This window comes from Salvelinus namaycush, chromosome 25 (genome assembly GCF_016432855.1).
Source record: "Salvelinus namaycush isolate Seneca chromosome 25, SaNama_1.0, whole genome shotgun sequence".
NCBI classification, from domain to species: domain Eukaryota; kingdom Metazoa; phylum Chordata; class Actinopteri; order Salmoniformes; family Salmonidae; genus Salvelinus; species Salvelinus namaycush.
In genome coordinates this window covers 17,662,785-17,687,458 of record NC_052331.1, presented here as the reverse complement: position 1 = coordinate 17,687,458, position 24,674 = coordinate 17,662,785, and the positions used below count along the sequence as shown (strand labels likewise).

Genomic DNA, 24,674 nt, shown 5'->3' with positions numbered 1-24,674 from the left:
AGCTCATGTTGGTGAATCTCTGTCTGGTACAGATATTTATCCACAATTCAGTCTGCCTAGGATTCCCTTTGCACCATCAATGGACAGACCCACATCTCCCATAGTTTCTCAAAGGGTTTCTCTACAATCCAGTCTGTCCAGAATTCCATCTGCACCATCAATGGAGGAGCTACTGGTTTCTCCATCTACTTCTGTTGGAAGAATGTCACCAGCAGTTTCAAGAAGATCTTCAAAATGTAGTTTATCAGAAAGAGCTCCTTCTGAAACAATCATAAGATATTCTGAAAGTTGTTTATCAGGAAGAGCTTTCTCTGAAACAAAACTAGTTGATGCAGCACACAGAGTGTCCTCAGTCAGGATACCCAGTAGAGAGGAGAGTGTGAGGAGAAGAGCAGAGACACACACATCTCCCAGAGTTTCTCCTAGAATGTCTCCCAGAACTTCTCCTCAATCCAGTCTGGCCAGGATTCCATCTGCACCATCAATGGAGGAGCCACTGGTGTCTTCAACTGCTTCTGTTTGCAGGATTCCTCCTGCAGCAACAGTGGAAGCAGCACACAAAGAGAGTGTAGCGAGAACAGCAGAGGCACCAGAGAGTCACACAACTCACAGAGTTTCTTTCAGCATATATCCACAAACATCTAAGACAAGCGTCCTTTCTGATGTGGTAGTGTTGTACAGACCATCCATGACTGCAGGGTTTTGTCTTGAGGTTTTAGACATGGAGTCTGACCAGGTGAATACGTCGGTGAGTGACATCACAGCAAAATTTCCCTCTGACACTGCTGCAATGAAGACAGTACACAGAGAGTCCTCAGGGAGGATACCCAGTAGAGAGGAGATTGTGAGGAGAACAGCAGAAACGCAAACATCTCATGCAAAAGGTAAATATCAACTTTCTGAAATATTATTAACAGAAACCAGACTATTTTCTAAACATTTATCTTCCTAATCGCATAGTATTGGACAACAGCACACAGGTTTCACAAACTGCAATCCGCCTTTGTGAAGAGGTGAGTGCCTACCCTATAGAAGTGCAGCAGGGGACCCTGGGACTTGAAGTTTATCTAGGAGCTTCTCCAGCCAATGTTGTTGGGCCTCAAAACAATAGAACTCAAAACACACGTTCACAGGGTGTGCAGACTAGTCCAGGTAAATTTATCCTCAGAATACAATAATTCATCTTTAATAATTGTTCAATCATATTTTGTGTGCATTGAAGATATTAGGGGATTTTTTCCCCCTCCAATATATTTGTGGAAATTAGGATGTTCACTTTTGATGTTGCATTCTATTCTCATATTAGATTATCATGGCACGCCCTCACAGAGCGTTCCTATTGGAGCAGGACGCATCACTCCTGATGCTCAGCCTGCCCGAGAGAATTACACCAATCAGGTCTGGACACTCTACCACTTGGCCAATGAGACAGAGGAGGGCACACTGTCTGCTAAAGTTATCTCCCAGCCTCCGTACAATGGTAGTGCTTATATTCGCAACTTTGGGGCTGGACATGTGTTACTGGCAGAGAGGTCCCCTTCCCCTCAGAAATCTGACGCCCAGTCCTGGAGTGGCCAACCCAAACAGCCCCAGCCACCACCCTTCCTAATGAGCCCAAGAAGGGCCTTCACACACAGGGCACAGTCCTCCACCCTCCCTCCTCCTCCTCTACCCCAGCCTCCAACCATCCACAACCAGGAGATCAGCATCCCCAACTTCTTCATACAGCCCGAACTTCTTAGTGTGTCCCCAGGCAAGATCGTTCGTAGCATTCCGACCGCGATGCAGACCAGGTCGAGGTCTGCTGCAGTCCGGGCAGGTGACCCCCCGGGGTACCTGTCATTCTCCGTTCCCATGGAGACGGTGAGCGGAGGTTCTATTCAGGACGGTCAGTCCCAGTTCCTTCAGGTCATCAGTGACGAGGGGAACACTGTTTACTCTCCCACTCTCATGCACATTTTCACCACAGAGGAAGAGGACCAGAAAGTAGCCAGGAGACGGCCAACTAATGCCACATTTAATTGGTAGGGGACTGTTTAGTGCAGGGTTTCTCAAACTTGGTTTTTGCCCTAGCACTACAAAGCTGATTCAAATAACCAACTCATCAACAAGCTTTGATTATTTGAATCAGCTGTGCAGGGCAAAACTAAGTTTGGGAAACCCTGGTCTAGTGAATATCAATAAACACATTTGCATATCATAACAAATGTTCTCCCTCTTCATGTATTAAACAAAAAAAACATGTTTTAAGTGAGCAGTTAGGCTGGTCTGAAGCTGAGAAAATAAGGACATTGAAATCAAATGTGTCACATGCTTCGTAAACAACAGGTATAGAATAACAGTGAAATGCTTACTTACGAGCCCTTTCCAACAATGCATTTTTTCCTTGTTCTCTTTCTATAATTTATTTAGAATAGATTAATTATAGAAAGATAACAAGGGAAAAATAAACAACGAGTAACAATAACTTGGCTATATAGTCCAGGTACCAGTAGTACCGAGTCGATGTGCAGGGGTACGAGGTAGTTGAGGAAGATAAGTATATACAGTGCATTCGGAAAGTATTCACACCCCTTGACTTTTTCCACATTTTGTTACGTTACAGCATTATTCTAAAATGGATTACATTGTTTTTTCCCTCAGTTTATACACAATATCCCATAATGACAAAGCAAAGACGTTTAGACATTTTAGCTAATTTATTAAAAAAACTAAAAACATATCACATTTTCATAGGTTTTCAGACCCTTTACTCAGTACTTTGTTGAAGCATCTTTGACAGCGATTACAGCCTCGAGTCTTCTTGGGTATGTCGATACAAGCTTGGCACACCTGTATTTGGGGAGTTCTCCCATTCTTCTCTGCAGATCCTCTCATGCTCTGTTAGGTTGGATGGGGAGCATCACTGCACAGCTATTTTCAAGTCTCTCAAGAGATGTTAGATCGGCTTCAAGTCCGGGCTCTGGTTGGACCACTCAAGGACATTCTGAGACTTGTCCTGAAGCCACTTCTGCGTTGTCTTGGCTGTCTGCTTAGGGTGGTTGTCCTGTTAGAAGGTGAACCTTCATCCCAGTCTGAGGTCCTGAGCACTCTGGAGCAGGTTTTCATCAAGGATCTCTGTACTTTGCACTGTTCTTCTTTGACTCGATCCTGACTAGTCTCCCAGTCCCTGCCACTGAAAAACATCCCCACAGCATGATGCTGTCACTACCATGCTTCACCGTAGGGATGGTGCCAGGTTTCCTCCAGACGTGACATTTGGCATTCAGGCAAAAGAGTTCAATCTTGGTCAGAGAATCTTGTTTCTCATGGTCTAAGAGTCTTTATGTGCCTTTTGGCAAACTCCAAGCGGGCTGTCATGTGGCTTTAACTGAGTGGCTTCCATCTGGCCTTTCCAAATCATGTCCAATCAATTGAATTTACCACAGGTGGACTCCAATCAAGTTGTAGAAACATCTCAAGGATGATCAATGGAAACAGGATGCACCTGAGCTCAATTTCAAGTCTCATAGCAAAGGGTCTGAATACTTATGTAATAAGTATGCATTTTTAATACGTTTGCAAAAATAAAATAAAAAAAGTGTTTGCTTTGTCATTATGGGGTATTGTGTGTAGATTGTTGAGATATATATATATATATTTAATCCATTTTAGAATAAAATGGTGCGCCGTACACACTACCCTCTTTAATGCCTTGCGGTCAGATGCCAAGCAGTTGCCATACCAAGCGGTGATGTAGCCAGTCAAGATGCTCTCAATGGTGCAGCTGTTGAACTTTTGTATTTTCTGAGGGACCATGGCAATGTTTTCAGGCTCCTGAAGGCGAAGAGGCGTTGTTGCGCCTTCTTCACGACTGTGTTGGTGTGTGTGGACCATGTTAATTCCTTAGTGATATGGACACCAACGAACTCTAAAGTCTCGACCCGCTCCACTACAGCCCCGTCGATGTGGATGGGGGTGTACTCTGCCCTCCGTTTCCTGTTGTCCATGATCAGCTCCTTTGTTTTGCTGACATTGAGGGTAAGGTTGTTGTCCTGGCACCACGCTACCAGGTCACTGACCTCCTCCCTATAGGGTGTCTCATCGTCGTTGGTGATCAGGTGAGTGAACAGGGAGTACAGGAGGGTACTAAGCAAGCACTCATGAGGGCCCCTCGTGTTGAGGGTCAGCTTGGTGGATGTGCTGTTGCCTACCCTCACCACCTGGGGACTGCCTGTCAGGAAGTCCAGGATCAAGTTGCAGAGGGAGATGTTCAGTCCCAGGGTCCTGAGCTGTATGCGAATTGGAGTGGGTCCATGGTGTATGGGATGATGGTGTTGATGTGAGCCATGACCAGCCTTTAAAAGCGTTTCCTGGCTACAGGTGTGAGTGCTACAGGGCGATGGTCATCTAGACAGGTTATCTTGGCGTTCTTGAGCACAGGGACTATGGTGGTCTGCTTGGGGGAAAAAATGGTATTACAGACATGGTCAGGGAGAGGTTGAAAATGTAAATGAAGACACGTGCCATCTGATTAGCGCATGCTCTGAGTATGCGCCCTGGTAATCGATCTTTCCCCGCGGCCTTGTGAATGTTAACCAGTTTAAAGGTCTTACATCGGCTGATGCTCTCATTCATGGTTCCGTGTTGCTTGCCCCGAAGTGAGCATAGAACGCATTTAGCTTGTCTGGTAGGCTCGCGTCACTAGGCAGCTCGTGGCTGGGTTTCCCTTTGTAATCCGTGATAGCTCTGCCATATCCGACAAGTGTCAGAGATGGCTTAGTAGGATTCAATTTTAGCCCTAACGCTTTTCCTGTTTGATGGCCTGTTGGAGGTCATAGCACGATTTCTTATAAGCGTCCGGATAAGTGTCCCGCTCCTTGAAAGCAGCAGCTCTAGGCTTTAGCTCAGTTCGGATGTTGCCTGTAATCCATGGCTTCTGGTTGAGATATGTACGTATGGTCACTGTGGGGACGACGTCGTCAATGTACTTAATAATGAAGCCAGTGACTGATGTGGTAAACTCCTCAATATTATCAGATGAATCGCGGAACATATTCCAGTCTGTGCTAGAAAAACAGTCCTGTAGCTTAGCATCCACTTCATCGGACCACTTCCGTATTGAGCACGTCACTGGTACTTCCTGTTTGAGTTTTTGCTTGTAAGCAGGAATCAGGAGGATAGAGTTACTGTCAGATTTGCCAAAGGGAGGGCGAGTCTTGTATTTGTGTGTGTGAAGTAAAGGTGATAAAACAATGTGTCACCTCTAGTTGCACAGGTGACAGGCTGGTAAAAATGTGGTTAAAGGGATTTCAGTTTCCCTGCATTAAAATCACTGGCCACGAGAAGCGCCACCTGGATGTCCATGTTCTTGTTTGCTTATGGCCCTATACAGCTCATTGAGTGCAGTCTTAGTGGTAAATGTGGTCTGCAGCTATTCAGGAGGTATTCTAATTAGGGTGAGCAAAAACTCAAGACTTCCTTAACATTAGAGATTGCGCACCAGCTGCTGTTAACACAGAGACACACCTCCGCCCTAGCCTTACCCACATGAGGAATCACTAGGCCTACCTTCACCCATGTTAGTATTATGCGGGGAATTCAGTCCACAACTTACATAATGCTACAAGGATACACAGTGAGTGAGGGTGGTGGCAATAAGAAACGACACAAACACCCTAAGGTAACATTACGTTTTTATTTAGCAACAATAGAAATGATCTTTATTCTGTAATGTGCTATACACAAAGTGAGAGTAGCCCCTAGAAAAAAACGTGCATTCAGAGGGGGCGATAGGCCCAGTCTACTGTACTGCCATGTATTACGTGATAATCCTACCTACCTACCAATTTACAGAGGTTACAGCAGCAGCTATTCACAACCAAGGAGATGAATATTATGCAGTGCATGAGTGTGTTGAACAGTGGCTGTCTCCCACATGGCACCCCATTCCCCCATAGGGCTCAAGTCAAAAGTAGTGTGCTATGTAGGAAATAGGGTGTCATTTGGACACAGCCTTACTGTGTGTCTGTGGGTGTAGTGCAGCTAATGCATAGTCAAAGTGGTGCATGTGCTGTATGTGTATTCAGTGTGCGAGGGCTGCCTCTCAGAATATCCTGAATTACATTTTTACTATAGAGGAAACTTCTGCATACAGATAAATATATCTTCACATAGAGCCAAGTGGTCAAACTTGGATTAAATAAGTTCTCTCAAGTGTCATTGAAGAAAGCCATACTTCTAAGTACAGTAGTTATTCTCCTCTATGAATTTAAGATGCTATGTTATTTATAGAGGACTGCATTGTATTACAGCTCAGAAGAATGGAAGACCTCTATCCAATAATATGTACAAACATGTAGAATTTCCCCAGTCATAGTTAGAGAGGTCGAAGCAGATCAAATGTGTCATAATGACAGCTTAGTTTGGTAGCCTATAGCAGCGACCGCAGGAAGTTGGAACACGCCTATTTCACACACTATTTGAAAGCTCTATTTTTCCATAAATTGACACTGTATCAGAACGATAATGTAGCTGCACACATTCGTAAGTAACAGCACTGAGCGCAACGTGTTTTGGAGACATACTGCATTCAACTCACGCCATTCAAAACACTCCCATTTGTTAAAATGAACGGCAGCTTACACCCTATAGTTTTATTATAATTCTATACACTGGTCAATGACCATAGCTTACAGGCTCATGAGGACTTCACCCTTGTGCTTTGAGTGAGACATAGGCTGCGATAAGAGATAATATTTGGGGACTACTGAATGGTTGTTGCCTTTGCGGTCAGTCAATTCCCAATAATAGCCTTACCATATATAGGACCAGAGCAGGTCTGAAGTTCCAGCCTGAATATGAAAAACAGCAGAGACAGTTGAGTTGTGTACAGATAGAGATGTGTGTCTTGTAGGTCAGTAAATATCAGGCAGCAGGGAGTAGTTCCGTTCCCAGTAGCCATTGGAGTAGAGCCAGTCCTGAGCTTTGATGTGGGGGTTGGAGCCTTGGTGGAACCACCTATATGAGAGTAACGAGAGGAACCGAGTCAGATAAACGGACATAAAATGAGTGTTCAGGCACAGATATATCCAGGCATAGGGTGTTTGACATGATTGTGATAAATACAAAGCCACACAAACAGAATACAGTACAGTTGACTCCTGATCGTGGGGTTTAACAAACCATTGAAAATGTTATTTTTCTCTATATAGCTTAGGTTTTCGTGAATTCATGCAAACTATAGCATGCAAATATCCAGGAAAGGTGAATTTCACTGCAATTATTTTAGCATATTCAATATGTACTTATCAGGAGTCAACTGTACTCAGGTTGTACAGGTGTATGATCAGTGTTTGAATCAATGCATTTACTACAGTTCCAAAGCTGTCTTGAGGAAGCCGGTATAGTGCAGCACTCAAACAGTGAACCACAACAACAACCAAAAGCCACAGCAGACAAGCAGAGCCAAACCTGGGGCCAAGAGCTGGGTTCCTTCTCAATGACAACACAGGGGAAGAGCATAACATAGCACAGGATTACACAAATGGGTGACAATTAGCAAAGCAGATCTAGCATAAGCGCTAGCATACATCCAATGAGAGTAGTGTTGAGCGATTAACCGAAATTGTTGTTTTTTTGTGTTATTTTTTAATGATTTAACCAACATCCGTACAATTATTTGAATTCCATTTGGTAAAATTTTTGCGCAGTTTCTCTGGAGATAAATTAGATCAAGCCTGAACTATGCAATGTAGTAGAGAGTTGTAGTTTCCAACAGGCCAATATTCTATATAGTTTAGCACAGAACATGTGGTAATTAACTACAATGACCATAATCCATTGCGCGCCTACTTGTCTAGCCTGTTAGGTTAGTGTGGGGCAGACACGGAGAGAGAAGAGACAGAAGAATGCAAGATCGAGAGGGATAGCGAGCAGTTGCTTAGTGGGGTATCTCTACCTGAAAATACTGTACATGATCTAAGTGATTGATAGTTGGTTTTCAGCAGTCATAACAGTATGTCTTATTTAATGTACTTTGAAACATTAATAAAATAGTGATTGTGTCAGACAGCATAGGCAGCAGCTCTACAGAGGTGAGATGACTTGGAATGAAATAATAAAGTCATCAAATAAAACAATATCTATGTAACGTAATATACACAACAACTGAAATGTTTTATTAAAGTAAAGTCAATGATGGTTAATAAGTGATGAGCAGTAATGAGCAGTCACTGCCATCATGGGACTTTTTAATTGTTTATTCTGTGTTACAGCATTCAACCCACATAATACATAGTGCATTTATTGTAAAATTAGTTATAATCGAAACCCGAAATTGTAAACCGTGATCATTTTTTAAATAATCGAATGGAAACCGAACCGACCTCAAAAATCACTAATTGTTCAGCACTAAATGAGGGTGTTGCACAGCAGAATCAGAGGGGAGTTCCATGGCGGAAGAGAGAAGACCCAATCACTCACCTTGTTTTCCATTCCTCTGTTGATTTGGAGCGATTTTTCCGGGCCAGTCTTTGTTTCTCCTCTACCCTCTTCTTCTCTGCACTTGCCAAATCTGAGAAACACAGAAATATTTCAACGTATCAAAATATTTTGATTCATTGACAAAATGCTTGTTGAATTGCTGGACACCAGATGTGGATCATTGACAACAACACGATGCTCTATATAACTATACCTATGTCTCCTTTCTCCATGGCTCTGATGTCAGGTCTGAGTCGACAGTCTGTGGGGGGCAGGACCCCCTTCATGCCCTCCTCCAGCTCATTCAGCTGCATGGCAAACGTGGAGAAGGCGTAGAACTACCAAAGAGAGAAAGGGGGAAGGGTCTACAAATCAATGACTGACAACCAGTTCAATCACTCAAGAAGGTTAAAAATATCAACAGTAAATCCAGATATCTGCCTCTTAGTAATTCCTCCAATACAGTACTCTCTCATCCCTGTGATCCCTGCAGTTGTCTGGTCGGGGAGCTATCCTCCAGACCTGCTTTCCTCCCCTTCCGCCCTCGCCTCACCTCTCCCCCAACCCCCTGCATCTCCTTGACCCCGACCCCCTGCCTCTCCCCGACCCCCTGCCTCTCCTCTCCCCGACCCCCTGCCTCTCCTCTCCCCGACCCCCTGCCTCTCCTCTCCCCGACCCCCTGCCTCTCCTCTCCCCGGACCCCCTGCCTCTCCCCGGACCCCCTGCCTCTCCCCGACCCCCTGCCTCTCCTCTCCCCTCTCACCTGCCTCTCCTCTCCTCTCACCTGCCTCTCACCTGCCTCTCCTCCCCTCTCACCTGCCTCTCCTCCCCTCTCACCTGCCTCTCCTCCCCTCTCACCTGCCTCTCCTCCCCTCTCCCCTCCCCTCTCCTCCCCTGCCTCTCCTCCCCTCTCCTCCCCTGCCTCTCCTCCCCTCTCCTCCCCTGCCTCTCCTCCCCTCTCACCTGCCTCTCCTCCCCTCTCACCTGCCTCTCCTCCCCTCTCACCTGCCTCTCCTCCCCTCTCACCTGCCTCTCCTCCCCTCTCACCTGCCTCTCCTCCCCTCTCACCTGCCTCTCCTCCCCTCTCACCTGCCTCTCCTCCCCTCTCACCTGCCTCTCCTCCCCTCTCACCTGCCTCTCCTCCCCTCTCACCTGCCTCTCCTCCCCTCTCACCTGCCTCTCCTCCCCTCTCACCTGCCTCTCCTCCCCTCTCACCTGCCTCTCCTCCCCTCTCACCTGCCTCTCCTCCCCTCTCACCTCTGCAGAGTTGTCTGGTCGGGGGGCTATCCTCCAGATGAGCTCACTTCCTGGGATGACCTGGACCGTGTCTCCATCAGGCAGGGGCATCTCCTCTGGCTCTTCGTCTACACTGGTCTGGAGGGACAGACAGGGGGACATGCAACCTTCAAACAGGTATGCAACTACAATAGCTACTTATTGGGTCATATCAAGGGTCCTCACTCCAAAACGAGTGTAAAGATTTCTTAAATAAATCAAATCAAATGTTATTTGTCACATGCACCGAATACAACAGGTGTAGACCTTACAGTGAAATGCTTACTTACAAGTCCTTAACCAACAATGCAGTTAAGGAAAATACCCCCCCCCCCAAAAGGAAAAGTAACAAATAATTAAAGAGCAGCAGTAAAATAACAATAGCGAGACTATATACAGGGGGTACCGGTACAGAGTCAATGTGCGGGGGCACCGGTTAGTCAAGGTAATTGAGGTAATATGTACATGTAGGTAGTGTTATTAAAGTGACTATGCATAGATAACAGAGAGCAGCATAAGAGGGGGGGCAATGCAAATAGCCTGGGTAGCCATTTGATTAGCTGTTCAGGAGTCTTATGGCTTGGAGGTTGAAGCTGTTTAGAAGCCTCTTGGACCTAGACTTTGCGCTCCGGTACTGCTTGCTGTGTGGTAGCAGAGAGAACAGTCTATGACTAAGGTGGCTGGAGTCTTTGACAATTTTTAGGGCCTTTCTGACACCGCCTGGTATAGAGGTCCTGGATGGCAGGAAGCTTGGCCCCAGTGATGTACTGGGCCGTACGCACTACCCTCTGTAGTGCCTTGCTGTCAGAGGCCGAGCAGTTGCCATACCAGGCAGTGATGCACCCCGTCAGGATGCTCTTGATGGTGCAGCTGTAGAACCTTTTGAAGATCTGAGGACCCATGACAAATCTTTTCAGTCTCCTGAGTTGCAATAGGTTTTGTCATGCCCTCTTCACGACTGTCATGGTGTGCTTGGACCATGTTAGTGTGTTGGTAATGTGGAGGCCAAGGAACTTAAAGCTCTCAACCTTCTCCACTACAGCCCCGTCGATGAGAATGGGGTCGTGCTCAGTCCTGCTTTTCCTGTAGTCCACAATCATCTCCTTTGTCTTGATCACGTTGAGGGAGAGGTTGTTGTCCTTGCACCACACGGTCAGGTCTCTGACCTCCTCCCCATAGGCTGTCTCGTCATTGATCAGGCCTACCACTGTTGTGTCATCAGCAAACTTAATGACGGTGTTGTCGTGCCTGGCTGTGCAGTCATGAGTGAACAGGGAGTACAGGAGGGGACTGAGCACGCACCCCTGAGGGGCCCCCATGTTGAGGATCAGCGTGGCGGATGTGTTGTTACCGACCCTTACCACCTGGGGGCGGCCCGTCAGGAAGTCCAGGATCCAGTTGCAGAGGGAGGCGTTTAGTCCCAGGGTCCTTAGCTTAGTGATGAGCTTTGAGGGCACTATGGTGTTGAACCCTGTGCTGTAGTCAATGAATAGCATTCTCACATAGGTGTTCCTTTTGTCCAGTTGTGAAAGGGCAGTGTGGAGTATCTGTTGGGTCGGTATGCAAATTGGAGTGGGTCTAGGGTTTCTGGGATAATGGTGTTGTGAACCATGACCAGCCTTTCAAAGCACTTCATGGCTACAGACGTGAGTGCTACATGGGGGTAGTCATTTAAGCAGGTGTTCTTGGGCACAGGGACTAGGGTGGTCTGCTTGAAACATAGAATTAGGAGGATAGAATTATGCTCAGATTAGATATCGTGCACCAGCTTGTTTGTTTACAAATATACTTAGACCGCCACCCCTTGTCTTACCAGAGGCTGCTGTTCTATCCTGCCGGTACAGTGTATAACCCGCCACCCCTTGTCTTACCAGAGGCTGCTGTTCTATCCTGCCGGTAGAGTGTATAACCTGCCACCCCTTGTCTTACCAGAGGCTGCTGTTCTATCCTGCCGGTACAGTGTATAACCCGCCAGCTGTATGTTATTCACGTCGTCGTTCAGCCACGACTCGGTGAAACATAAGATATTACAGTTTTTAATGTCCCGTTGGTAGGGTATACGTGCTTTTAGTTCGTCCATTTTATTATCCAGTGATTGTACGTTGGCCAATAGTACCGATGGCAACGGCAGATTAGCCACTCGTCGCCTAATCCTCACAAGGCACCCCGATCTCCTTCTGCGAAACCTCTGTCTCTTTCTCCTGCAAATGACGGGGATGAGGTCCTGTTCAGGTGTCTGGAGTAAATCTCTCTCGTCCATCTCATTAAAGAAAAATTCTTCATTCAATTCAAGGTGAGTAATCGTAGTTCTAATGTCCAGAAGCTCTTTTCGGTCATAAGAGACGGTAGCAGAAACATTATGTACAAAATAAGTTACAAACAATGTGAAAAAACAAACAAAATAGTACGGTTGGTTAAGAGCCCATAAAACGGCAGCCATCCCCTCCGGCGCCATTATCGTCACTCAGCACTCATTCATGAGCATGGAGCAAAATTATACATTTTGTGCCGTATTTTCATGGTGCGAAAGCGTGCAACATTTTCCAGGCAACTATTTATGTATTGGTCAGTTTACTAAACTCTAGTCAAATAACCACCTCATTATCATATACTTTGTTGAAGAAAAGTTTCAAATTAAATCATGCTGACAGATTAAAATGAGGTTTATTTAATTTTTGCACCTAACACTTTGCTTTAGGGAAAACACTGACGTGCAAACCGATATTGAAATGTCAAATTGGTTAGATAAGGTTGAGGGTTAGGGGTTTGGTTAAGGTAAGGATCCGTTATAGATTTTGTCTATGGGCGGCAGGTAGCCTAGTGGTTAGAGCGTAGGACTAGTAACCGAAAGGTTGCAAGATCGAATCCCCGAGCTGACAAGGTAAAAATCTGTCGTTCTGCCACTGTTCCTAGGCAGTCATTGAAAATAAGAATTTGTTCTTAACTGACTTGCCTAGTTGCTTATTTTACTCAGCAAAGGATATGATAGTTACATAACCACCCTTGTTTTTGATTTGGAATATTTTGGATTAGTGAGCATCCAGTACCTGCTTGTTGCTTTTCTTCTCCTCTGAGTTCTTCTTGTCAGATTTCTTGTGAGCATCAAAGGTGGCGGCGTCCACAGTGTATAAGCACTCAGTCCATTTACCGTATATGGCACAGAGCTTCTTTTTGCTGCACGCACACAGACACAGTCAAAATGAGCGGTTCGGCTTTTCTGATTGCTAACATATAAATCATCTTGATACAGTAAAACAGTTGGTGGAAAAAAAATTAACAAGCAAGTACCTTTTGTCCAGAATATAGCCCTCCACTTTGTGCAGCTCCTTGCCAAACATACCACATGGTTTGAACGTCAGGCTGCATCTCTCGCCGGTCCTGTCACCGAAAGACAAGCCTTATAGTTACATATTCTCTTTCACTATTCCCCACAGCCAGACAATGCTTTCAAACAACCACCATTTTGCTGCTCAGTCTGTCGGCTTTGCAAAGGCAAGTAACTGTCCCAGTTCTGTTACATTGCTCAATCAACTGGAAACAAACGTGGATCCAGACTACTGCACACACGGCGAGGGAGTCTCCCTTACTTGTGGTTGATCACTTCCACATTGCCATACTGCTCGATCCACAGCTGGCCCACGATGATGTTGTGGACACAGCAGGTGGGGTTTGTCCAGGTGTACGCTTCATTATATCTGCAGAGAAAGAGAGAACATGTCACAGCAGATAACCGATCACCAACTACGTCAACTTAGAGATGCCAACTCATACCAAACTACTTGACGGAGATTCAAATGTCCTTCAAACTTCAACATGAATTAATTCGTTTCATCCAGGCTTCAGAAAAAAGCTCTCAGAATAGCTCTATTGCTAGAATATACACTACTGTTCAAAAGTTTGGGGTCACTTGGAAATGTCCTTGCTTTTGAAAAAAATTAATTAAAATTGTCCATTAAAATAACATCAAATTGATCAGAAGTACAGTGTAGACATTGTTAATGTTGTAAATGTGTTAGCTAATCCAAGTTTATCATTTTAAAAGGCTAATTGATCATTAGTGGGAGGCCCCGTTGTGCACCGGGGCCTCCCACTCCTCTTTCTATTCTGGTTAGAGACAGTTTGCATTGTTCTGTGAAGGGAGTAGTACACAGCGTTGTACGAGATCTCCAGTTTCTTGGCAATTTCTCGCATGGAATAGCCTTCATTTCTCAGAAGATTGACGAGTTTCAGAAGAAAGTTATTTGTTTCTGGCAATTTTGAGCCTGCAATCGAACCCACAAATGCTGATGCTCCAGATACACAACTAGTCTAAGGCCAGTTTTATTGCTTCTTTAATCAGAACAACAGTTTTCAGCTGTGCTAACATAATTGCAAAAGGGTTTTCTAATGATCAATTAGCCTTTTAAAATTATAAACTTGGATTAGCTAACACAACGTGCCATTGGAACACACGAGTGATGGTTGCTGATAATGGGACTTCCACATACTCTGTACGCCTATGTAGACATTCCATAAAAAATCTGCCGTTTCCAGCTACAATAGTCATTTACAACATCAACAATGTCTACACTGTATTTCTGATCAATTTTATGTATTTTAAATGGACAAAAAATGTGCTTTTCTTTAAAAAACAAGGACACTTCTAAGTGACCCCAAACTTTTGAATGGTAGTGTATGTATTGCTATATTTACTGGGAGATAAAGGCCAAATCAAGGAAACTCAAAGGCAAACTCTCAGGGAGGGAAAGCTACACTGAACAAAAATGTAAAACGCGACAATTTCACTGAGTTACAGTTTATGTAAGGAAATCAGTCAATTTTAATAAATTCATTAGGCCCTATTCTATGGATTTCACATGAATGGAATACAGATATGCATCTGTTGGTCACAGATACCTTAAAAAAAGTCAGGGCGTGGATCAGAAAACCAGTCAGTATCTGGTGTGACCACCATTTGACACATCTCTTTTGCATAGAGTTGATCATGCTGTTGTTTGTGGCCTGTGGAACATTGTCCCACTCCTCTTCAATGGCTGTGTGAAGTTGCTGGATAATGACGGGAACTAGAACATGCTGTCGTACACGTCGATCCAGAGCGTCCCAAACATACTAAATGGGTGACATGTCTGGTGAGTATGCAGGCCATGGAAGAACTGTGACATTTTCAGCTTTGAGGAATTGTGTACAGATCCTTTCGACATGGAGCTGTGCATTATCATGCTGAAACATGAGGTGATGGCGGCAGATGAATGGCACGACAATGGGCCTCAGGATCTCGTCACAATGCAATTGTGTTCGTTGTTTGTAACTTATGTCTGCCAAATTCTCAAAAACGACATTGGGGGCGGCTTCTGGTAGAGAAATTAACATTAAATGATCTGCCAACAGCTCTGGTGGACATTCCTGCAGTTAGCATGCCAATTGCACGCTCGTTCAAAACATCTGTGGCATTGTGCTGTGACAAAACTGCACATTTCAGAGTGGCCTTTTATTGTCCCCAGCATAAGGTGCACCAGTGTAATGATCATGCTGTTTAATCAGCTTCTTGATATGCCACACCTGTCTGGTGGATGCATTATCTTGGCAAAGGAGAAATGCTCATTAAAAAAGATGTTAACAAATTTGTGTAAAAAAATTCTGAGAAATAAGCTTTTTGTGTGTATGGAACATTTCAGCTCATGAAACAGGGGACCAACACGTTACATGTTGGGTTTATATTTTTGTTCCGTGTACATGTACACTGTGGAGGGAATCTCATCTCCAGACTTACTTGGGCAGCTCCAGGGTGATGATGCCTTTAGGCTCTGCCTCCACACTCTTTCCCCAGAACTTGAGTTTGGGGTAGATGGAGCCGTGGAACAGGAAGTCCTCCTGCAGGCCCTCGGCGTGGAAGGCGCTTACAGGTGGGTGGTGGCTCACCTGCTCCGACATCCACCTGAACCCTAGGTCCTCTCTGAGGGGACAAGAGGGAGGGGGTTAATGGACCATACTTAGCCATCACCTTCCATCTTCAGATGTCTTGAGACATCTGACTTAAGGATTCAAATGTATTTTGGTGACGTCTTGAGTCAAACTAGTACCACTAGTAGTAACCACCATCTCACAACACATACAGAACAGTCAAGCTAAACATCAACTACAGTAATATGTCTAACCTGATCAGCTCATAGGTTTCTCCTAGAAGTGGATTGAAGGGTTTTCCAGTCCTCTCCCACTGTGATGCTACAGCAGACACAGCAAATGCTGCCACACACTGAAACCATCATAGATGATCAGAAATGTGTAACGTCAGTAGCTGTAGATGAGCACAGCCAAAAGAGTATGTACTACAGCGGTGATTGTGAGTGAAAACTCACGCACGTGTCTATACGAGAGAGGATGATGACGTGCGCAAAATACCTTCATCCTCTCCATGGAGTCTGTGGCAGCGTTAGCCTGGTGGATGAGATACGTGTGCTCCATGTACTCTGTCAGCCGCTGAAGAAAACTCAGGGGCTCGTTGAAGATTACTGGCATGGCTATCTTAGACAGCTCCTGGGAGAGGAGAGACAAAGAGGAGAAGAGTCATAGAGAGAGAGAGGTAAGGAAACACACAAGCAAAGAAGTTCATCCACAGCCCACACAGACATACCTGTATTATATTATACAGTAATATCAGACAATGATAGGACATTGGCATTATAGTGATTAGAGAGTGCAATAGACTGAAAGTACTTGAGACAATTACAGGACATTGGTAATAGGGTGGAAGTCCCTATAAAGCTGACATAATTGTGTTTCGATGACAGAGGTGTGAAGTAACATCAGCAATAAGCGCTAGTCTAGATCCCAGTCCGGAACACTGTTTGACACCAGTACCGACTGGTCTCTGCAGTGTCAGTAAAAAGGCCCACATTTCATTAGCAACCCTGGGTTAAAACAATGGTTTACCTTGGATCTAACTAATTTAAACCCACAGAGTACACACACATAGTTATGGTAGTTTCTCCATTGCCATCGGTGTCTGCCCCTACACCAGGGCTGTGTCCCAAATGGCCCCCCATTTCCTATGTAGGGCACTACTTTTTACCGCCCTGGTACCGCCCTTTTTACCGCCCCCATTAGGGCTCTGGTCAAGGGGCCCTAGTCAAAGTATTGCACTGATGCCGTTCCACCAATTCGGTGCCTTGAGAAGTGTAACTTGGTCAACAACAAAAAAACGGACATTCTTTCATAAAGAGCACATGTTCAACTTCATAAAAACATGTTTTCCCTTCCCAAGAGGTTAAATCAAATAAAAAACTATAGTAAGTGCCTATTAAGTGCCAAATAAAGTAACAGGGTTGACGATTTCGTCTTAAAATCAGCCATAAATCCCCTTTTGTGATGGGGAATGGAAGCTTGTTGTGTGCAACAGGGACTGAATGCAAGCTTCCAAAAACAAAAAAATGATTGTTAAAAACATTTCAGGGTTGACGTGTTATGCTCGACCCAGTCAGTTTCCCACCACAAAATGGCCAAAAAGAGAAGAACCAGTTCACCTGCTTTTACACTATGATTTATTTGACTATTAGATGTTCAATGTTTCATTAGAAAAAAATATTTAAAAGAAAAAGTCCAGTTCATGTAACATGGTTGACCTTAAAAATGAGGGACAGACATAAATGATTCACTAATCACATTAAATAATCATCTTCAGAAATGACTGACAAAGCAACAAAATAACTAGGGCTTTACAATGATGGTGAAAACTGGATTTCAGCTAGTCTTTATTCATATTTTAAAATCAGATTTATTGAATTCTCCATATGGTCTACGGCATTTCATTTAATATAACCGGCTTTTAAAATTCAATATTGGTGCACAATTTCTTTTCAAAATATCAAAGGGATGCAAAAGGCACTCTTTTCGTGGAACAACCACCCTACATAGAGAATAGGTTGCCATTTGAGCCACAGATGGGAATCATTACACCGTTTTAATTAGGGGAATTACAGGAAGTGTAGAGCTTATATCATCCAATTAAAAATCATCCAGAAAGTGGAAAAAGGGTATTAGGATCCCTACAGACCACTACTGATGACAGGGTCTTTCACATCATAGACCTGTGCTTAGATAGTCACAAATAAATACAAGCTATAACAAGGCAGCTAAATCTCTCCATAGCTACAGTAACTACAGTAACTCATTAGCCGGTAAGTCGGCCCAAGGACACATTCTCAGGTCAGCAGTATTTCCCACTAACACAGCACAAATCCACATTAAAGAAGCGGCAGATTGAACAAAGTGTAAAGAGAAAATACAGAGGAAAAAAACCCAGCAGAAAATACATCTATCCCGTGTGGTTTAGTTGGTAGAGCCATGGTGCTTGCAACGCCAGGGTTGTGGGTTTGATTCCCATGGGGGACCAGTACGCATCTGCTAAATGACAAATGTAATGTTTGTAGCTGAATTCTTGGCAGAGAGAAAGGCATGTTTGCTCACGTTTTGGGGGGGGGGTGCAGGAAACAGTGAACTAACATCCCTGTCTTTCTTTGCCCAGCCAGATTCATTTTTATCCAGCTCCTGTGCTTTTGGGTTGTGCCAATGCAGTACCCTTCTTTAAATGAATAATGAGAATGAATTCTCACCATGCCGATGCATTTCTTCAGGATGCTCCAGATGCTGACGTCATTCCTGGAGAACATGGGTGCCGGTAAAGACGTTCTGTCGGATAGAAAAGAAACAGACAAACAATTAGGTCAAATCTAAATGGGGTAATCCCACTGAATATATATGGATGCAGACAATTAGCCTGGTCCCAGAGAATTGAACGAGCAAAAAAAAAAGAAAAAAAAAAGGACTTTGGTGACAGAGTAATTAATGAGGGGTTTAAGCCAGATTCTCTTACAGTAGCATATTTCCTATATATAGCTACTTCATAGATAAGGCACGGCTCTCTTCCTCCTATGTCTCAACAATGCTCTAAGGCCAGGCTATCATTAAATCAGATAGTGGTATCATGTTGTTGGTGAGGCGTGTTTACTTTCTAAGTATTTGCAATTAAGCAAGTACCCTTGGTTTTATGTGATGCTCTTGGCCATCTTTGTTCATGGAGAGGAACTGTGTTTGGAATACACAAAAGTAAGCCATTGTTTAGTTATGCAGAGAGTACAGCTGTACATTAACCTTATCTGGAACATCAGTGATGGCTTGACCTACTATTTAGAAACAGAGTAACCTGGCAGCTAATTAGCTAACTGTACCTGCTGCGGTCAAGCCTCAGGCAATACCCATGAATGAATGGGAGTGTTTGCATGTTCCTGTCGGTGTTTGTGTGTGCATTGCGGCCAGCCCGTAGACCAGGTGTGCATGCCTCAGGGAGGCGGTGTGTTTACTTAGCGATAAGCAGTGAAGCAGCTACACACAGCGAACGCAGCAGGAGATGAAGGGAGAGGAAAGAGGAGGCCTGTGGGACTAAATCCTAACCCTTCTCTCTTAACAGTGGAATGAGCAGGCCAATGGAGCATGGTGGAGCAGTACTTCTGCCGGCTCCACAACACGCCATAACATGTTACGCTAAAGAAACTGATTCGTACTTTAACTAGCTACACTTACTCACTCTACAGCTTCATTCAGTTCCCATAGACATCTACATTTTCTCTTGAGTCAAATCAAGCCTTAAATCACATAATCAAGGATTTATCGTACACTTGTGGGATTACACATTGAGGTATCAATTAAAAAAATGAGTTCTCTTTAACATACTGAGGTAGACAATGACTGAATCCCATCTCCTTTATGAGAGCATGTCTGACTGCACCATGATTAATAGCGGGTCCACGAGTGTGAAGCACTGTTGATATCAATTAGCTTATTTGGTTGGAGTGAGTCCAGAATCCTGGAAGGAGATTGGAAGCATTCCAAATGGCACCCTATCCTCAATTTAGTGCACTAGGGAAGAATGGGGTAAGTTGAACCATTTTGTACATTCAGCATCACTCCGTCAAGGGAAATATAGTATAGTTTCAGGTTTCAGTAATCGTATGTAGTTGATGCACACCATCCAACGAAATGCTTACTTGCAGGTTCCTTCTCGACAACAAGAAATAATAAAAGATAAGAACAAAGTAAATGGCTCAGTAGAATACTTTTTTTTTTCTTTTTTTGCATAAGTATAATACAGGAATGTACAATTTATAGTCCAATTTTTACATGTGTTTGGGGAAGGGGGATTAGGGAGCAAGTGTTTAAATTGTTCAGTATTTAGCTATCATAATAAGTCTGGTAATAGCAGTTGTGATGTGTGTGTAGCATGATGTGTGTGTGTGTGTGTGTAAGGTGCAGAGAATGTAGTATTCTTTCTAACAAAGATATCTACATATATTTCAGGATGTTGTGCATCCCTGGAAATAATCAGAATTCATTAATCATTACAGTTTTGAAAACATAGCTTGTCGCAAAAACGTGGTCTCTAGGCATAACTTACACCGGTTATGGGGTAAGTTGAGCCACAGGACAGGGTAAATTAAGCAGCCTTCAAATTGCTGTACTGATTGAAATATTACTACTTTCTTTTTAAAACCATGTCAATCTTAATTTCCCAAACACAAATGCTTTTTGGTCTTTTAATAATTTTAAGCATATTTTATCAGAGGCTTATCAACAAACAAACACTTTATACTTTTTAAACACTTTTAACATAGGCCAGGCCGTGTTGATACCTCATATCCCAGCGATAACGCCTTGCATTACACCTGGGAAGAAAACACTTCAATTTGCTCAACTTGCCATTAGCTCAACTTACCCCAAGGCAAACATTTTGACTATATTAGCCCACACAGCTACAAGGATGCACGTTCATGCTAGGTTTAGGACCTCTCTGAAGCTTATAGAGACCCCAAACTGATGTATGGAACAATCTTAAAATTATTGGTGAAAAACTGTTTCTTGCTTACCACTTTTTCCATGTGGTTTCTTTCTTCACAGACTCCATGAAATGACGACCTCTTCCTAAATATTTGGTCAGATGATTTGTTGTGTGTGTGGTTTACTAGAAACAAGGGTGGCTCAACTTACTCCTTTGGTTCATCTTACCCCAATCTCCCCTACTTTTGACCAGGGCCCATAGGGCTCCCTCATTCCATCACACAACAGAGATGTATCTACACATAGCCAGAGACGCTATAACTCTGAATGACAGTTATAGCGTATAAACAAGCTCCTCATCAATCTTTTACAACACACACACAGCGCACGCTCACCCCTTTCCTCTCACTCAGTATTTCGTGCTCTAAACTGGCAAGCACTAAATTATTCACGGGTCAATTGTTGGATTAAGAAAGAGAGGGCATGCAACCATCCTCGTCCACAGAAATAAAATAAATAGACTGACCAATCTTCAAAAAGCCTTCTGCTCTGACCCAGTGTACCAAGCACCAATACGCCACTAGCCTGCTGAATCTGAATGACATAGCTGTGGATGGAAAAACAAGAGAGACCTGTCTATGGGGCTTGGGTGCCCAAACAAACACAGGAATAAAAACTTAGACGCACAGGGGTATATCACATTGTATGCAATAGAGCCAACGGCATATAAAGTCATTTCCTACAAAATGTCACGTGATAAAAACACACATTTTGAAACAACAAAACAATATAAATAATGATAGAATATACTACAATAAATGAACCGCACAGTTAAAAGCCTTGCTTTAATATGCACTGGAGAAGGGGACAAGAAAATCAAGCAGGAAACCAAGTTGAAAACAAGCTGTTACATCACATATTAACTGCATCCTGACCCCACCTGTGCTTCTTGACTCCGTTGCATTGGGCCGTCTTGTCGCCATGGTTAACCTCCCCAGACATGTCGCAGGCGGCGGCGGGTCCCCTGAGGGTGCTGCTGCTGAACAGAGAGGGCTCTCTCTCCTCTTCCTTCACCTCCCCTTCTTCCTCCTCCTCTTCACACGAGTGTCCGGCCACAGACAGGAAGCCGCTCAGAGAGAGAGAATGCTCGTCGTCGGACTCTGCAGGGGGAGGGTGCCAGGGGCCAGAGACAGAGAGGGAGTCATGTCACCTTTGAGCCTAGCAAAGCAAACCAAAAAAAATTACTTTAGTTCTGCATCCTGCCTTCACACTCCTCCACCCGGTAGTGACTGACAGAACTCCCTCCTCCTCCTCCTCCTCCCTCCCTCCCTGCAACCAGCGAAACCACAACTGGGAGATAGGGTTCCTATGAGAGGCCACAAAGACGTTCCCCTTCCTCTGGGTGTTGTGTCTGCTGTGGTTAGTACAGTACTCTGGCTCCGTCTCTAACTTAGACTGCATGCTACCGCTACTAGGGACAACACAGATAGTAACACCCAGGAAAAAGGGGAGGGGAAACAGAACAAAGAAGAGGAGCTGAGAGACTATCATAGAATATTGTATAATAGTTTTTGGAGTGCTTCATTTGAGGCATGGATTACAGAGCTGATATTACCAATACGTTTTTTTGGGGCATGCCAATAATGCTTTTAATTAAACAATTTAGCTGGCATGATCGGTTATGGGAACAAGCTTCAAAATCTCTCGTAAGTAGAGCAATGGTATTGATAGATGTAGGTCATGTGGCTTCATCCAATAATAACAAACGGACATGATGCATCTTTATTATGTAAACAAACAAGACTGAAGATGTCTAACATGCTGGTCGATTTTCTCTCTCTTACATTGAACGTAAACATGGTATTATAGATGCAGTAAGCAGGGTATATTTATAAGAGTAGAGAGAGTGAAAGCTCTGACCAGTAGATCACTGTGGATGGATGAATGATGCAACAATCCCAGAGATCACTCTAAAATGCACAAACATACTGTATAGCAAAGCAGCACGCTCCTATTTTAGCCAGCATACAGTATCAATCACTACTCTACTGCAAGGCTCTAGGGTATAGACTACACTGTGCTGGAGCAGCCCACTACAGAGTTCTACATCTATTTCAGTACTAAAGCATTGTTAGCCAAGCATAGAGTAATTACTGTAGTTAACAATTCCATTTAAATCTGGCCATATCATACACTTAACCAGCTCCTTTTGAATTGAGTTGGAATTTTAGAGCCTAGCTACAGCGAGAGATATTTCCGCCTGAAACGAGAGAGAATATTTCAGCCTTAAGAAGAAGCGCTAGCTAGCTGTCTCATTAGCCTTGGGATTCATCAGCAGTGGCCATTTTGAGACTGTTACTTCTCTGCAACACTAGTTGTAAGGGCCATTATCCCAACATGGAGACAATTAGCCATTGTAGCAGGTAGCTGATCGTTGGGTAACCAGCCGTGTAACGCAGCGCTGGGATTGGTCATTAGACAGGAAGACATGGAGGGAGGCTGGGGTGGCTGAGGTGCCCTGGGAACCTTCTGGGCACCTCAGCCACCCCGTTAGCATGTGTAGTGAATCATGTTCCGTGCACACGCACACACAGACAGAGACACATACTGATACTGATTCCTGCGTTGCTGGGAAAGATCAAGAATGAAAGGCATTTCACTGTACTTGTGCACGTGACAATAAAAACTTCAAAACTAAAGGAGATGTTTTCGTAAATCTGATACCAAAAGGTTTTTTCCAGTAATTTTTTTTATTTTGCATATACTCTGTAAATTGTTTGAAGCAGTCATTGTGCATAGAGTTCCATGGTTTGTTAAACTTTGAAATCAACGGTTTTTGTTTGGCATACATTTTAAACTGACAAATCGGAGACCGCGTAATTCCATTACCGTGGAATTTCCCTAGGTCATACATCATTCAGCACATTGCACAATTATCAAGTCAGTCTCTGCAAACTGTATAAAGAAAGAACCAAATAAAGAGTGAAATCTTCCTCAGCCTCAGAGGCTACCGTCTGCTGGAGAGAGATGTGTGGCTGGATCCTAGAGGTGTCTGTGCTGCTGATAAAAATAAACAAGGTGTCTGTAAACCACAGCCTATTCTTCAACACAGAAACAACTCCACAGGGGAAGTGGTTTTCATTACTGACAACAGTGTGGAGGAGCTAAGGTTAGGGAGCCAGGTATGGTCAATGAACAATTTAGACTGAAGGAATCAAATCAGCTTTATTGTTCAGAGCTGCAGAGCCACAATAGTCAGCTGGCTCATTTTTTATTACAGATTTACAAGGCTCATTTAATTGGTTCTTATCAAGGTGTAGCTTGTTGCTGTGTACTCTGGAAGTGTTAATACATCGCTTTGTATAGAGGTGCTTATAGAGGTCTTTCAGACATGTTCTGAGTTACAGGTCAATGAAAAACAGAATAGCCTGAAACAAAAATATGTTAATGAAATAATTAATGTCCATTTTTGCGATCTTAAACAGCACCCTATTCTCTATATGCCTATACACACACTCAACAGACGGACCACGGTCCAGATTCAGACCCAGAATGGGATGAATACGGACCACGGTCCCGATTCAGACCCAGAATGGGATGAATACGGACCACGGTCCCGATTCAGACCCAGAATGGGGTGAATACGGACCACGACCAGATTTTAGGAACTCAGTCGGGCTTTCAATTGAATGCTGTTGAGAATTGTAATAGTAGAATGCACAAGGTGCAATTTAGAAATGTGGTAGTGCATGGGCAGTTGTTCTAGTTAAGTAATTCACTGAAAGATCTTAGAGAGCTATTTATAACCAGAAATGTCCAGTTGACCAAGTAGCCCATGTTAGCTAGGTAAGTAAGTTAGCCTATCTAAATCCTGTAGTTATCATGGCCAGATTATGTGCCCATGGGTGCCTTGAAGTCACTCAGGTATCACATAAACACACATACAGTACGATATGGCAAAATGTGTGGAATGGCAGGAAATTAGCTTTAAAACAGCTAAATGTCCTCACCACCTCATGGCTAAATGTGTAGAATTGCTGAAAAATGATCTTAACTGCTCTTTGTTCTTTCTGCCAAAAAGAGGAATGTGAACAGTTTGGGGTCGCTAG

At 43.9% G+C, this 24,674-nt stretch overlaps 1 protein-coding gene across 1 annotated transcript in view; it reads right to left on the bottom strand.

Annotated features, from left to right (window-relative positions):
- Positions 1-5,663: 5,663 nt before the first annotated feature.
- The window catches only part of LOC120020315 (oxysterol-binding protein-related protein 1-like), a 39,749-nt gene continuing 20,738 nt past the window's right edge, over positions 5,664-24,674 (bottom strand). The window contains exons 17-28 of the mRNA XM_038963889.1: positions 21,506-21,725; positions 18,348-18,423; positions 16,138-16,272; positions 15,894-15,991; positions 15,509-15,691; positions 13,326-13,433; positions 13,027-13,116; positions 12,786-12,912; positions 9,721-9,837; positions 8,678-8,801; positions 8,464-8,554; positions 5,664-6,999 (exon numbers count right to left, since the gene is read on the bottom strand). Coding sequence (XP_038819817.1) covers positions 6,897-6,999; positions 8,464-8,554; positions 8,678-8,801; positions 9,721-9,837; positions 12,786-12,912; positions 13,027-13,116; positions 13,326-13,433; positions 15,509-15,691; positions 15,894-15,991; positions 16,138-16,272; positions 18,348-18,423; positions 21,506-21,725 — 1,472 coding nt within the window. The 3' untranslated portion in view covers positions 5,664-6,896. The remainder of the gene's footprint in view (positions 7,000-8,463; positions 8,555-8,677; positions 8,802-9,720; positions 9,838-12,785; positions 12,913-13,026; positions 13,117-13,325; positions 13,434-15,508; positions 15,692-15,893; positions 15,992-16,137; positions 16,273-18,347; positions 18,424-21,505; positions 21,726-24,674) is intronic.